The sequence below is a fragment of the Mauremys reevesii genome, linkage group 3 (genome assembly GCF_016161935.1).
Source record: "Mauremys reevesii isolate NIE-2019 linkage group 3, ASM1616193v1, whole genome shotgun sequence".
In the NCBI taxonomy this organism is placed as follows: domain Eukaryota; kingdom Metazoa; phylum Chordata; order Testudines; family Geoemydidae; genus Mauremys; species Mauremys reevesii.
The window spans coordinates 14,448,028-14,464,843 of record NC_052625.1 but is presented as its reverse complement, the minus strand read 5'-3'; the positions used below and the strand labels follow the sequence as shown (position 1 = coordinate 14,464,843).

The following is a 16,816-nucleotide window of genomic DNA, read 5'->3' as shown; positions in this document are numbered from 1 at the left end:
TCCATTCCCGGTTTAAGCCTATGAAAGGATTCAGCACTCTGCAGGAACAGATTCTTTGTGGGCAAATACATGTTGGAAGGCATTTGGTGTGTGGCAAATCTGCTAAAGTGCAAAGAGGTTTTTATCAGTGACAGAAGGATTATTTCCTATGTGGGACCTAGGATTTTTGCTACGACATTTAGTGTGTGTGTGTGTGTGTGTGTGTGTGTGTGTGTGCGTGCGTGCGTGCGTGCGTGCGTGTAGATATATATATACCAGGAGAGTTCTTGGCTGATGGATTTGCTTCCCTGTTTTGATAACTGTTTTCAGTCATGTACTACATGTATGTGCTAGTGAACTAATTAAATCAATTCTTTTATAAGATTCAGGGTGTGACGGAAGCAGGTGTACTAATCAGAGTCTATCAGAACTTCAGGTCTCTGTGTTTGACTGTCTACTATACTTCATTAGCAGAGATTTTCTGATTCCGTTTCTCCTTCATGTTTCTCTCTACTTGTGGCAGTTAAACCTCTCGTCTCACCTATTCTTAGATGGTTGATGTTGTATTAGTTTTTATACCTAGTGCACAACCACAACAGATCTCTATCACAGACTTTGACTGAGACCCCAGTTTGCCCCCTTATGTTTCAATGAGAAAGGGAAAGAATTATCATAGAAGGTCTTTACTTTATAAGGAAAAATCTGAGCAGCCGTTAGATTGTCTGTCTTTTTCCCCTGCCACAGGGCTGTTCAGTTTCCCTTGGATACTGACTGCAGCCCAATATTTTATCTCAAGAGTCACAGTAGTCAGCAGATGACTCGACAAATCATGAAGAGGCATGAAAAGGAAAGCCACACTACTCTAACATGTAGGGCTTTATTATGCACAGCCTTACTCAGCTGTTATGCAGTTAGGCAAGTAGTGCCATTGAATCCAATGGGATTTCTTAGAATCACAGATTATTAGGGTTGGAAGGGACCTCAAGAGATCATCTAGTCCAACCCCCTGCTCAAAGCAGGGCCAAACCCCAAATGGCCCCCTCAAGGATTGAACTCACAACCCTGGGTTTAGCAGGCCAATGCTCAAACCACTGAGCTATCCCCCCCGTTTGAGTAAGTGCTCACAAGTGTCAAATGGCACAACCGAGCCCCCAATATTTTATGATCAAATATCACTAGAATATTGGTAATAATTTCTATTTTTATGTAGGAAATTGTTAACAAGTACTAAGGCCATCTATGTTCCGAGTCACAATCTCTTTATTTATCTTAACAGTCAGGTGGTCTGTGTCAGCGCCGTTATGCTCTCTTCAATCTCTGACAGTTTCTTCAGCATTTGATTCACCTTGGCCTCGTCAAATTCCAAACACAGAAATTCAGATTCCTAGAAAATAAAAGGAGAAGAATGATATTTAGTTAAGTAAGAAAATTGTTCTTGGTGAAGAAAAACTGTATAGGTCAGCACGATTGCTGGAGGGGACACAATTTCATTGAGGGAGATCCCCATAATATTTGACATCACAGAACACTTATGCCTACAGACAATTAAGCAGCAGCACTGATTCGCTCTGAAAGGCCGGGTCACTCCATTCACAAATATAGTTATTTTCAAGTTGGGTATAAATCAGGATAAACGAAGTGGAAGGGATCTTGTCAGGGACAGAGAGAATAAACAACACGAGAAAAAATAAAATGTTTCTAACCACGTGGAATTAGTTAATAAAAATCAGCAGGAAAAAGACCTCATGAGATTTCTCTCCCATCAGTCCTACTCATCAATATATCGGAGTTGGATAAAGTTCCTTGGATAATTTTGAATATAACATTTAGATATAGCAAGTGTATCTGGCTGCATTGTAAATGCAAGTCCAGGTGAAGCTGCACCAATGGTAGAGAAACACTGGGAAATAATTACAAAAATGCTAGTGCAGACACAGCTACTCTGCAGTGTGACAGGGATTGCACATCAGACGCTAAGGTCAGAAATAAAACAAGAGTGAAAATAGAAATTATGGGGGCTGCATTTTTATATTACAAACCTCTGGTGTCTTGAAATGCTCAATTTAAAAAAAACAAAGCAAAACCTATATTCAAATACAGTAATAACTTCTTATCCCATGAAGGGAGTGCTCTTTTTTGAGAAGAAAGATTAGAATATTCAGCCTTCCAGGCAATCTGACTCACTGAATATCCAGGAGTTCTTTATCTCAATATACATACAGCACAGTTTACTAAGAATGGAAGGGCAGCCTCAGCTCTGATTTTTTTTTAAAAATCAGTCAGACTAAAACCTCTAGCATTACTTCAAAATACCTTTGTTTCAACATTTAGTATTTTTCAGACTTAATTCTATGCACTTAATTGATTATTTAACAGATAATATCAACATGAAAAATGCCTGAAGTTGATTATCTAAATTTCAGAAACGCATTACATGAATTTAAAACAAAGAACAGATTGTTTTTCACATGCACATGAAGCAACTTCACTACTTGCTTTCTTTTTTTAATACAAGAATCTTTACTGGTTTTTCAAGGAGAAAAAAGGTAGAGAGAAGTGCAAGCAAAAGAAAATATATACACAAAGAAGTTAGCTTGTTTATTAGCAGCACAGATCAAAGAGAACACACAAAACTTAATCATAAAAGAGAAATAAGTGAAATGACAGAACCTGATTTTTAGTACGTCAGGCAATGGTGCACTGAAATTGCACCTGGAATAACCACAACTGCATGTACAAATCAGGGATGTGGGCTCAGTTGTACAATTTGCACACACATTTATGATAACTGCAATTGTGCCACTGAATTTTTGAAAATCAGACTCCAAAATTTTAAAGTGTTACTTAACTCTACATTTATCATGTGTCTTCATGTTGTTGCCTCTTCACCCCCCCCCCCCCCCCCAGCTCACTTAATGGTAACTTCTCTGTTACAGCTCTCTCTACTGGACAGTTCCTTCTGCATAAATTGTTTTAAATTTGCACTTTCTAAAACTGATTCATTTATTTATTTAAATTGCTACTTAAACTCATTTTGCATCCTTATTTCCTAATTTAATCCAACAGACCAAGAATACACAACCCAGAATCAGGCTGTATATTAGCATGGTGCTCCTTTGATAATCCTCTACAACTTTTGTTTTTTTAAAATAAAGCTTTTCACTGATTTTGATTCAAACAGTGCAGTGCCATGGTAGTCAGAACTAAATTCATATTGGTTCAGGAGTCACAAGACAAATACAAATAAATACCCCAACCCAACAAATAATTAAGCACAAATTTTTTCAACAAAACCTATTTTAGCATTAATGTAATATTTTTATTTAACTATTCAGGTTTAGTATCTTCAACAAATACGTCTCAATATGATTTTTATCCAGATGACAGCTCAGGAATTTGAAAAAAGAAATTGTATAAATAGGTTTGAAGGCTAGGACTGGACATTGAAGACAACCTCCCACAATTTATTGCTATACTTTGCAATGCCTATTAATGACACATTTCACAGAATACACTTCAGCACCCTGTAGCCACATATAAAATACATAGCCCACCTTTATGGAGCAAAGTTAAATTTGATCAGCCTGTGGTATTAAAATGTTTGGTATGGAATTTGACAGCTTATCTCCAGTTGGCATTGTGCTCTGTTGCAGCTTCTTGACTTGGTAGAATGCACTGGAAAAAATCCAGGTCTCTCACACTTGAAAATGCATTTGGAATTGTATGAGATTTCCTCATGCTCATGGTGGAAGAGGGAACAACAAGACAATTCCTAACTTCCTAGGCATTTTGATTGGTAAATCATCTTGATAAGACAGCGCTTCAAACGATCAGTTATGTAATCATCTGAGGCTTTATAGTTGCTCCTGATGGGGGTAAACTAACATTTACATGGGCAAGCATAGGCAATATGCAATTCAAATCCACAGCTTTTGGCGTAACCACCACAAATTGGAACATACAAAGCCAATTTCTACTTAAAGAAAAATATATTTCCAAGCCTTAGACTGCAAAGCTTTACGACTTTTTGTCTTTCTCAAATACACCAAAGAAATAATTTTGTGCACAGCTACAAAAAAGTCCACTATGTCACAGATCATGTTGTAGCCTTGACTGTGTAGATGAGATCAAACCACCTTTGAAACATGTTACCAACCGGTTTCACAGCTTTGATCTCTAAAACCAAAACCCAAACCCACACTAGCAAAGTTCTATTTTGACATTTTAGAGAATGTGACTAAGCCATGCTATAGTCCTGGGGTAGGGTGACCAGACAGCAACTGTGAAAAAAGAGGAGAGGGGGTGGAGGGTAATAGGCACCTATATAAGAAAAAGTCCCCCAAAATGGGACTGTCCCTATAAAAACGGGACTTCTGGTTACCCTATTCTGGGGTGAAATCCTGGCCCCACTGAACTCAATGGCAAAACTTTCATCGACTTCAGTGGGCCTGGGATTTCACTTTTAAAAGAACAGAGCCACAATTATGCAATTAGAGCTTCACTGAACACTACTGATATCAACAGGTGTCTACACAGCTGCAAAAGGTCTGTCTGTGCAGTGCCAACTGTGGATCAGAGCCTAGGCCTGTAACACAGCTCACCTACATGGTCAGTGTGAGGGACTGAGCCCACGGTTCCTGTATCAAGGAGCTTAGTTGAAAAGGCAAAGGAGGAGACCCACAGGATGCTGATGGCTTGGAATAACGGGGCGGTGATGGCTTTATCTAACGTGGGCTAGCATGCCTATGCCTTCTGGAAGTGATGTGAAGGAGAAAGTGTGCACAGTAAATGGTCCTAGATTTTTTTGTACATACTTTTATTACTGTACTGTAAACTGTTGGAGCTACCAAATGAATGCAAGCTCCCCCTTGTAGTATGATAAAGGACCATACAGTATAGATTGCGTTACCTAGTCACAATAGTACTGCACTGAAACATGACATGCAAATAGGACAAAAGAAGTTGGGTTCTTTTGACTTCACTACGATATATAAAGGTGACCACCTCTCTTTTTAAATTTAACTACATCTGTTTCTAAGGTATTTAGGCCTTGTCTACATAGGAAAGGTTTCTCAGTAAAACCTAAGGTATGAATTTAAACCAATATAACCACCCTCCTCTCCCCTCCCTTTGTGATGACAAACTTATTCCAGTGTTAGAATGAGTTTTTTTCAGGTTAGGTTTTGCCACTTGGAAAAGAAGTGTAAGTTAACTGAAAAAAGTCATCTCTTTTACCAGAATAAGTGTCGACATGGTGTAACGATGCCAGTGTAAATATAGCTAGTATAGCTATTAAAACTTTCTCATGTAGATAAGGCCTTAGTTAAATCAGAAAAAAAAATTTTAAGGCCTGAAATCTGAGCAATTGAGAGGAGCAGGGTTTTGAATCAGTCTGGTGATGGGTTTTGGTTTTAATAGAAAACCTATTTAACTCAAATTCTTGACAACCATTGGAGGAAAAATAGCTTTCTTTGTGAAAGACTCAATCCTCATCCTTTCATTTGAGAGCTAAGAAAATGTGTAGTTCAATTATTTAATGTCCTAAAAAGTCATTCAATAAAGAATGGGAAAGCAAATTTGATATCCCTGATATTTCTCAGGTAAAACAAGGAGCAGGAAAAAAAAAAAGTGGTTTCATATGTATTTTACATATAAAGCCTGGTTAAGGAAGTCTGAAGAAGCTCTCACGCATGCCTAAAGTTGATTATTAGGCTGGTGAGACAGAGGCCTGGATTTCAACTGAGGTCTTAATCAAAGGAACAGAGGGTATGTCTACATATTGCAATTAAAAACTCATGGCTGGCCTGGGCCAGCTGGCTCGGGCTAAGGGGAGTGTGCATGTACTTTGGCTACGTCTGAGGCAGTGCAGGACAGCTGTCCATGTTTCCGCAGAATACACTGATACAAACACAGTTAGGCACTATGGTAGATGCACAGATGCATATACTTGTGTTGTGAAAACAGCTGCTGTGTAGGCACAACTCAACCTTGTTTGTTGCAACCTGAACAGAGGAGAATGTCATGACCTGGTTTCCGAGGTCATGGCACTCAGTAGCGTAGCTAGTGGGGAGCGGGGCAGCGGATGCTCTCCCACTGAGCACAAGTGGTGCCTTTTCAATTTCTTGGTGCCTTTTTAATTTTTACTCACCCGGCGGCGTTCCAGGTCTTCAGCGGCACACCCTTCACTCGCTCCGGGTGTCTTCGGCAGCACTGGACCTGCCGTCGAAATGCCGCTGAAGACCCGCGGAGCGAGCGAAGGTCCCACTGCCGAGGTGCCGCCGAAGACCGGAAGTGCCGCCCCATCAGTAAAAGCACCACTGGGTGAGTAAAAGCGCCACTCCTTTTAGCACAAGTGATGTTTCATAGACTTCATATGAATCACTGACTTTGCAAAAGACGGAACTGATTTAGCTTCTTTAACTTCACCATGTATTTTCTTCTTTTTGCCAATTTTTTTTTTTTTTTGCAGACATTAGTATCTCTTTTTGAAATGCTGGCTTGACTGGGATTTCTTTGAGACCTCACCCCTGGCTGCATAAGGTAAAAACTCAAATACAAAGTGCAACAGGAAAGCCTCCAAACATCTTGAGGCTCTACGTTAGAGATTAAGAACCAGCATTAACTTCTGACCTTCCTCTAGCTCGTTACCAAAAACTGTAAGTGGTTTTAAAAAGCACTAGCCATTAAAAAGTGGTTTTACATTCACACAATGACAAGAAATACATTATTAATTTCTGTTATCTCTATTTATTAATTGTGTGTAATACTACAGTACACAGAATGCTTTTCTGACAGTAAAGTGGAATTATGGAAACCAGGATTCGTTAAAAGGCAATATCAAAGGTGCTTGAGCTCAGAAGTATTGTCCTTTGTTCTAGTCTCAAGTCAAAGTAGTCAGTAGTAAGTGATTAAATAACAGGAGAAATAAGTTGATAATTTTTCATTGTAACGTGATGCAGGAAAGGCTGAACCAAGCAATTACTTCTGTAAATTACTCTAGATGTATTCATTTATTGCATCTCCTTTGCTGAAGTCAGATTCCTTTATGGCTAAGCAAAAAATAATTACCGGTAATTCTTTAAACGTGTGTGACGAAGTGGGACTGTTCTTAATGTTTCCTCTGAATACTGTGTGGGTGCCTCAGTTTCTGGCTGACCCTCTGTCGCCTGGCAACTAATGGCCCAGGCCCTTCCCCGCTGCAAGGGGATGCTAAAGGTGTGGGAGAACAAAGAGGTCAGGTGACCTCCTGGCCCGGGAAAGGAACTCAGCAAAGAAGGGGCTGGAGGGGGTTTCAGTTGGGAGCTGGCTGGGGACAGGAAGTGAGTGCAGATGGGGTTGTCTGGCTGGGCCCCACAATGGACCCAGCTGAGGGGTCCCGTTCTCTGTTCCTACAAGCTCTGTTTTAGACCATGTTCCTGTCATCTAATAAACCTCTGTTTTACTGGCTGGCTAAGAGTCATGTCTGACTGTGAAGTAGGGGTGCAGGACCCTCTGGCTTCCCCAGGACCCCGCCTGGGCGGATCGCTGTGGGAAGCTCACGGAGGGGCAAAGGATGCTGAATGCTCCAAGGTCAGACCCAGGAAGGTGAAGACGTGTGAGCTTCTTGCCCTGAAGACAGTCTGCTCCAAGGGAGAGGAGGCTCCTCAAAGTCCTGACTGGCTTTGTGGGGAGCAGTTCCAGAGCATCACCTGGGGACTCTGACAACTTGGATACCATTTTTCCTTCAATACCACAATGATTTACAATCAGCCAAGCCTCACAAGACTCCTGTAAATTGGAAAGTATAACCATTTTACAGATTAATAAACAGAGGCACAGATATTAAGATGATTTGTTTAGCAGGGCATGATAACAAGAACTCAGGAGTATCAGCTTCCAGACCCTTGCACTGTATCATAGCTAGGACAGTAAAAATGAGAGAAGAATTCCAAAAACAATATAATAAAATTCTGCCAAAACATGTGACCAAGAAAAACATATTACAGGAGCATCCTTGAGTATGGGTCACAGGATCTTAAATTAAGGACGGCTATGATTTGTTTCCAGGAGTTTGTGCACAGGTTAGTCTGTCCCCAATCCTGCCATCAAGCTTTTGCAAGTAGACAGCTGCCCACTGCATGGATCCTCCTGTGTGGATTATATTCAAAGTTCAGGGCCTCTGTCCTTTTGGTCTGCTTCCCAGCCCTATTCTAGTGAACAAATCTGTACTGAAATAAATAGTACAAGAACCTGCCCTTGGAATGTTTCAGATGTAAGCACTGCTTACATTTCTATTTCAAAGTTAAGTGGAATTATATTTAGAAACAAGAAGATATACAAATAGAAACTCATGCTTAGTATGAGCTAACTAACCATTACCTATCTTTAAACAGAATTATCAACATCATTGGGTTTAGCTAAATTTATGCCTGGCAAATGACTTTCTTCTAAACATTAAAATAAGGGACTGAGAATCTGTCTTGTGTACGGACAGCAGGCCTGGACCCTGGTGGTAAACCAGTGAGCAATTAGTACTTGATATGTATTTTAAACAAAGCTTACTTTCAGTACAAACACTTGAGTAAAGTTCGCATCAAAACAGCTAGTTGGGGGTAGATAAAACAATTACAGAATTCAAGCCACACAAATGTATTGAAAATAGTACAGCAAGTCACTAATACATCATATGATTCTGTTCTTTGTGATCATCACGTACCAATATGTACTTCTAGCAAACACTTAAGTGACTGAAATGTCCAAAGAAATATTTATCTCCCATAGCAACGTCTAGAAGCAGAAGCAAATATCAGAACGTTAGTTTCCAGGGTATTAAGTTAAAAAGAGAAAGAGGATGTTTAAACCATAGATCCAGTATACAAAATGACTATCAGCTGATGCATTCAATGGACTTTGTTCACATTGGCTTAACAGAAGATAGACCTATTAAAAATATCACTTAACTTGATTAAGTAAAAAGTTTATAGATGTAATTGGATGTATTCTTGCTTAGCAGCATGTGTTAGTTTAGCGGAAAGAATTTCAAACAACATTTGAAAGTTTCTGTGTGTCATACCTTCTAGAAATGTACCACTTAACTCTATTTTAATAATTTTAAAGAGGCATGGGAGAGGTGATCCTATAAACAACACCTCATATCATAGGTGATTAGCTGGGGGGGGAAATGGTTACATGAACTATATATTCCATAATGCACTATACAGTTAACACCTGATTCAAAAGAAAAGCTAGGCACACAATGTAAATATTCACATTTAAATGAACTTGCACAATCATTTACATATATAGCATAACATTCTGATTGGCATACACCAACACTCGTATCTCAGAAGTAAGTAGTCATGGGTTCCATTTTCACTTGGGAATGAGGACTCTCATGAAATACCAAAACTACAGTAGAATAGACTTTTTGCAGCATTTGCAGCATGAGCTCACTCTTCTTTCATGCATGCATTCATGGACCAAGCATTCACACCATGAAAGCTCATGCTCTAAAACATCTGTTAGTCTATAAGGTGCCACAGGATTCTTCAAAACTACAGTGATTTTTCTCTTGCCACCAGATATGCATAATGGCTCCAATGTGCTGTTTATAGAATCACAGAAACGTAGGGCTGGAAGGGATCTTGAGAGGTCATCTAGTCCATCCGCTTGTACTGCAGCAGGACAGAGTACACCTAGACTGTCCCTGACAGGTGGTTGTTAAACCTGTTCTTAAAAACCTCCAGTGATGTGGATTCTACAATCTCTCGTAGAAGCCTATTCCAGGAATTAACTATCCATATAGTAGGAAGTTTTCCTACTATCTAACCTGAAATCTCCCTTGCTGCGCATTAAGCCCATTACTTCTTATCCTAGCTTTAGTGGACATTGAGAACAACTTTATGACAGCCCTCTTTGCAACAACCGTTTACATATTTGGAGACTTATCAGGCCCCTCCTCATTCTTGTTTTCTCAAGACTAAAACATGCCCAATTTTTTAAACTTTCCTCATAGGTCAGGTTTTCTAAACCTCTTATTATTGATGCACGCCGCTGGACTCCCCAATTTGTCCACATCTTTCTTAAAGTACGCTGTCCAGTCCTGGACACAGAACTCCAACTGAGGAGTACAGCGGGACAATTACCTCCCATTTCCTATGTACGACACTCCTGTTAATACACCTCAGAATGACCTTGGCCTTTTTTGCAACAGCATCACATTGTTGGCTCATATTCAATTTGTGATCCACTATAACCCCCAGATCCTTGTAGGTAGAACCACTGCCTACCCATTTATTCCCCGTTTTGTATTTGTGTATTTGATTTTTCCTTCCTAAGTGCAATACTTTATCCTTGTCTTTACTGAATGTCATCTTGTTGATTTCCGACCAATTCTCCAATTTGTCAAGATTGTTTTGAGTTCTAATCCCCTCCTGACTTCTTGTCATCTGCAAATTTTATAATCATACTCTCTACTCCATTATACAAGTCATTAATGAAAATGTTGAATACCATCAGACCCAGAACAGACCTCTGTGGGACCCTACTAGATATGTCCTCCCAGTTTGACAGTGAACCACTGATAATTATTCTTTGAGTACGTTTTTTCACCCAGTTATGCACTCACCTAATAGTAATTTCATGTAGAGTCTAGACCACATTTCTCTAGTTTGCTTATGACAATGTTATGTGGTACTGTCTCAAAAACCTTACTAAAATCAAGCTCTCTCACAACATGTGAAATTTTCCCAGCATTTTCATGTGCTGGTGATGAAACTTGTCTTTATTTCAGAGCTGTGGAGTTAGGTACATGTCACTAGTTCATGATGCAATATTACTAAGGTGTAGCTGGGTACATTAGTAAATCTGAGGGTATTCCATTAGAAGCTGGACCTTTCTCTTTTCCATCTCTTTTAACCTCCTCTTCCCACATAGGCTGTATCAGCATGTCTTCCTGTAATGCTGGCTGTCCTAATCTACTTAGAGCTTCATTCCTGATGCTTGTTGCAAACCATTGGTTCTCTAACTGTAGTTTACAGCCCTTACTGGCAAGCCATGAAGAGCTGGCTGGTCACATGGTGCTGTTTTGTCTCATTTCCAGTTGCTAAATTGGATAAGACGACTGATTTATGTACACAAATACTGTTCTAATATTACTTTCCATGTAAACAATTCCTGTAGCTACCGCAGGAATGTTATGCAATCATAAGTGAACCTTGCTCAGTCCTCTCACACACCCCAGTAGTGGAAGATTACCCAGTCCTGACTCTGCATAGCTACACAGAGACTGCTAACTACTGCTCTGCTGAGTTCATTTTGCCTGAGGATACCGGTCATTCTTAACGGATAACAACCACAACAAATGGATGTAAAAGAATAGATAAAAACATAAGTTGTCGTGACAATGTACAGTAAAGTGTGGAAGGTACCCTGAAAAGGGAAAAAATACTAATTGTGCCCACTTTTGCTTTTTCCCAATTCAGGATGAGAGTAGCAAGCGCACAGTTTCAAATGTGATAAGTGGGGATATTTATGTCCATGAGCATGCTGCATTTTTGCTGTTTAAATGTTCAGATAAAATGCACCCAATAAATGGTAAAAACTAAAAACCATGCTTTGCCTAGGGTTGCCTCTCATAAGGCTCACGCTGGTGTGGCATGATGTAATATGAGGATGTTGCATTGAATCATCTATCACGTTGCATCACATCATGATCACATTGCAGGCCTCAAAAGTTATTTTAGGATCCATTAATATCCTGCAAGATATAGCAGGATGTGGGATGATCACATCAAAATTTGGATAATCCCAGAAAACTGGGATGGCAATCCTATTTGCCCAGTTGGCTTGATATGAACTCATTTCTGACACAATTTGACTCTTTGTTTATAATCAGATTTAGAGCTATTTTTATAATAAGCTTTTAATTGTGACATTCAAAAACCCTAGGGTAAAGTGCAATGCATTTCCATAATTCGTCATCCAACAGACACAATGAGTACAAACATTTGGTATTCAGAGCATCTCCCAGTTTCTCTTTATTATTTTGGAATTACATGAACTGAGACTAACTGAAGCTAACAATTATGTCGGCACAGAAAAAAAAGTTACCTCTCTTTCAGATTTTTTTTTTTAAATTCTTTTAATGCAGACTCAATCATGTAACATCACAGATTAAATAGAAAAGATTGCAGAGGCTGGAGAAATTTCAGGAGCACAAGGCTATTGGGTATTGTGCAGTAAATTTAATTTAACCGCTTTTATGTTATTAATTTATTGAAAAATTTCCATCTATCATTTTGAGCCTTAAATGACAGATTTATGAGCATGTGCACACACATTAACCTTCTTGTGCTTGTACCTCTCAAAATGTCCCACTAACTTTATGTAGGGAAAATTTTGCTCCCATCAAAGTGCTACAAGAAAACTCCACTGTATCATAAAACAGATTTTAATCAGCCTATCTAATTACAAAGAAAAATATATATTTAAATGTTATATAAAATAAAGAATTAAACAGAACGCTGGTATCTTAACAGTTTGATGCTGAAAAGTTAGTTTTTGGTTGTTATGCTCTTTTTGAATCCCTGACTATTTCATATGTGAGTTTATTATTATTATTTTCAGCCCTTTAAGCGTCTTCCTATTTTAGAGATTATATTTAACCTGTTGCAATTTCCTTTTTTAAATAGTTGCTCACTCCTATATTAAATTTTTACCCTGGGTGAATCCTTATGCCCTGCTACCAGAATAGGGGCCTGTTTCATCTAATCTCCCAACACCTTTCACAGAGGATTTCTTATGCATTCTCCCAACCAAAGAAAAAAACATGAAATCAAACCACACTGTGTAAATGGGAAGCCTGATACCAAGCAAGTCATGTATGCATAATGTCCAAACCAGTTAATTATCTTGCATTTGTGATTATCCATCTCATGTTTCTTTTCATTACTGAAAAGGGACCTGAGTCATAACTACTGTGAATACCTGCTCCCAGATGTTGCCAGGACACTGTTCATTCATTATTGATTGAGATTAGCTGAATCTTTGGATTAGCTGTTTTGGACAAAAATCACTAATGTCCTTTTCAAGAGCATAAAGCAATAGTGTTAGTACGTCAGAAATAGCATGAATAATAAGCCAGTCTTCTAGATATAGGATAATTATTCTGGATAATGGAAAAATTATAGTCAAAATTTATGATGGTGGCTCATACCAGAGGTTCAGATAATTGATATGTATAAACATCAACAGAATGCCAATTAAATTCTCATATTAAAGTACCATTTGAAACCAACTTATTTTTATTGTGACTACTGTGAGTGGTCGCTATTGTTAGGTACAATATTACAGCATTAAAAAAATGGTAAATAAAGCATTGTGAGATTACAGCAATAATCTTTTATGTCGGCATAACTGATCGGTCATAAGAATGGCCATACTGAGTCAGATCAAAGGTCAGTCTAGCCCAGTATCCTGTCTTCCGACAGTGGCCATTGCCAGGTGCCCCAGAGAGAATGAACAGAACAGGTACAATCCCATTCCCGTTCCCAACAGGTACATTCACAATCCCGTTGCCCATTCCCAGCTTCTGGCAAACAGAGGCTAGGGACACCATCCCTGCCCATCCTGGCTAATAGCCACGGATGGACCTATCCTCCATAAACTTATCTAGTTCTTTTTTGAAGGTCACATAAATTCTTTTTTTGTTAAGCTTGCTTTCTTGGATCTCCATGCCTACCTACTGATATACTCAATCAGTTGGCAGAATTGCTGAGTAAAATCATTTTCCAATGCTGCTTGGATGACTTATTTAAGTAAGTGTGGCAATTACGTCAAGTACAGAATCAAGATGCATTAAAACTAGAACTACTCCTTTTTATGAATAAACCATTCAGTGTCTATAAGAGAACTCCTTCTGGAGTATGACTTTTCTGTATAACAGATCATAAATACTGTTCTGTATTTTACATTCTACAGCTTTTGCCTCAGATGGGAAATGAGGTTATCACTGTCAAAATCAAAGGATCAAGGCTAGGTTCTTAAAAAAAAAAAAATTATAGCACCTTCCATCCAAGCATCTCAAAGTGCTTTAAAGCATTAGGGTGAAACTCACCCATGCAGAGACCCACAAGAGCTTATGTGCCACTTAATTAGACCCCACTTTAGAATCGCAGTAAGGGCATAAGCGTTGCTTATGTTACTTAGGGTCTTGTGCAGGACCTCTGCAACGGGCTGGGTTTCACCCAATAATGAATTAAGCCTTGCAACACCCTTAAGTATTTCCCCCATTTTACTGATGAGGAACTTGAGGCACAAAGAGATTAAGTGGAAGTTGTCATATCTGTTTTGAATTTGCTAGTAACATTAACTAGGCTTGTGAAACCATGAATGACAAGGAATAGTCTCCAACTGAAAAAAAAAGACCCAGATTCTGATACTCCTACTCATGTTGCGTAGTATCTCACTCCATGAGTAGTCCTAGTGACCACAATGATTTAATCTGAACCACTCCTGGAGTAAGGTGGGAAGGGTATTAGAACATGGCCTTTAGTAGGAAACCACTTGAAAGTGTAGCAGGGCCCATCTGTAAAATAACGAGTTATCCGAACTGAAAGTCGTATACGTCTGTTACTGGAGCCCTCTATGCAGTATTCTTACAGCTTTCTCTAGCACAGCATCTTCCAAGCAACAACCAACAATGAAAGCTTATCACTTGGCTTCAGGCTTTTCATTTTCTCTCTATGCCAGGGTGTTTTCCATTGATTTCAGTGGGAGATTCAGGTGCTTAGCAATTTTCAGGATCAGGCCTATAATTCTAACAAACAGAAATTTGATAACCGAAAGACAGATTCATCACTAGTGTAGCTCAACGGAAGTTAATCAAGTTACACCAGGGATAAATTTGGCCCACACTATTGTTGCTTAAATGTAATATAAACCTTTCTACACTCAGGTTAAAATACAACTACAATACTACATTAACTATGGCTCCAAACGCTGCAGTAACCCTAGTATGATCTGTTGTGTTTTGGACCGTTAACTGTACTTTATTTTTCAAAGAGCAATATACTAAGTACTGAACTGTTTTCTTTTTCCTCACAATAGCAGTGACAGAAGGGCCCACTCTTCTTTTATGGTACTAGCACTGTGTGCTTCACTCAGGACATGTCAACATGGGGACACTCAGGAAAGTGAAGCGAATCAAATAAAGGCGTGAAGTTAATGTGCATAAGTTAAAGTGCACTAAAGCCTATGGATGTTCTCATTCAGGAGTAAAGTGGTCTTCATTCCGTGTAATTGCGGTTATGAAGCGGAGTGCCCCAGAGGTCGGTCCTGGGGCCAGTTTTGTTCCACATCTTCATTAATGATCTGGATGATGGGATTAACTGCACCCTCAGCAAGTTCGCAGATGCAACTAAACTAGGGGGAGAGGCAGATATGCTGGAGGGTAGGGATAGGGTCTAGAGTGACCTAAACAAGTTGGAGGATTGGGCCAAGAGAAATCTGATGAGGTTCAACAAGGACATGTGCAGAGTCCTGCATTTAGGAAGGAAGAATCCCATGCACCGCTACAGGCTGGGGACCGACTGGCTAAGCAGCAGTTCTGCAGAAAAGGACCTGGAAGTGGACAGTGGACGAGAAGCTGGATATGAGTCAGCAGTGTGCCCTTGTTGCCAAGAAGGCCAACAGCTTAGTAGGAGCATTGCCAGCAGATGGAGGGAAGTGATTATTCCCCTCTGCTCGGCACTAGTGAGGCCACACCTGGAGTATTGTGTCCAGTTTTGGTCGCCCCACTACAGAAGGGATGTGGACAAATTGGAGAGAATCCAGCAAAGGGCAACGAAAATGATTAGGGGGCTGAGGCACATGACTTACGAAGAGAGGCTGCGGGAATTGGGCTTATTTAGTCTACAGAAGAGTGAGGGGAGATTTGATAGCAGCCTTCAACTACCTGAAGGGGGGTTCCAAAGAGGATGGAGCTCCACTGTTCTCAGTGGTGGCAGATGACAGAACAAGGAGCAATGGTCTCAAGTTGCAGTGGGGAAGGTCTAGGTTGGATATTAGGAAACACTATTTCACTAGGAGGGTGGTGAAGCACTGGAATGGGGAGGTGGTAGAATCTCCATCCTTATTGGCTTTTAAGGCCCAGCTTGACAAAGCCCTGTTTGGGATGATTTAGTGGATGTTGGTCCTGCTTTGAACAGGGGATTGGACTAGATGACCTCCTGAGGTCTCTTCCAACCCTAATATTCTATTATTCTATGACACTCCTGAATGAGAGCATCCACATGGGGTGAGGTGGAGTGGAATGTTAATGTGCATAGACTTCACACCTTTAGTTGAGTCATCGTTAAGTTCCTGAGCGCTCTTGTGCAGACAAACCCTTACTATACTGGCCTAAAAGGGACATCAAGTCCAACAACATTAGTAGAAAATAAAATGCTGACAAAATGTCTTTACTCACTGAAATATGTGTATGTTCCTATCAACATACACCTCGAGTGGGCACAAAAATGTCTTCCAGGTCACTTACAATTGATGTGAATATGAACAATATTATACAGTGCAGGCTACTGTTATCTAGCAGAAACTTTAAGAAAATACAATCCCGTTCTGTGGTAGCTAGAAGATAATGCAGACATCATCATTATAGAATTAGCAGTTATACTCCATTATAACTCACTGCCTGAATCCCAGGGTTGTACATTAACGTTTAGGACAGAAACAGGCAATTCAACATCTCTTATCAGAGAAAAAGACTCAGTACTTCCTCCTCCACTGCAGAACACTAAGGGCTTGGCTACACTTGAGAGTTGCAGCGCTGGTGGAGGCTTTCCAGCGCTGCAACTTAGTA

The 16,816-nt window shown here is 39.8% G+C and overlaps 1 protein-coding gene across 2 annotated transcripts in view; it reads right to left on the bottom strand.

The window, feature by feature from the left end:
* Positions 1-1,162: 1,162 nt before the first annotated feature.
* COMMD1 (copper metabolism domain containing 1) overlaps positions 1,163-16,816 on the bottom strand; it is a 121,249-nt gene continuing 105,595 nt past the window's right edge. For both annotated transcript variants that reach the window (XM_039528839.1, XM_039528840.1), the window contains exon 3: positions 1,163-1,363. In XM_039528839.1, coding sequence (XP_039384773.1) covers positions 1,256-1,363 — 108 coding nt within the window. In that variant the 3' untranslated portion in view covers positions 1,163-1,255. The remainder of the gene's footprint in view (positions 1,364-16,816) is intronic.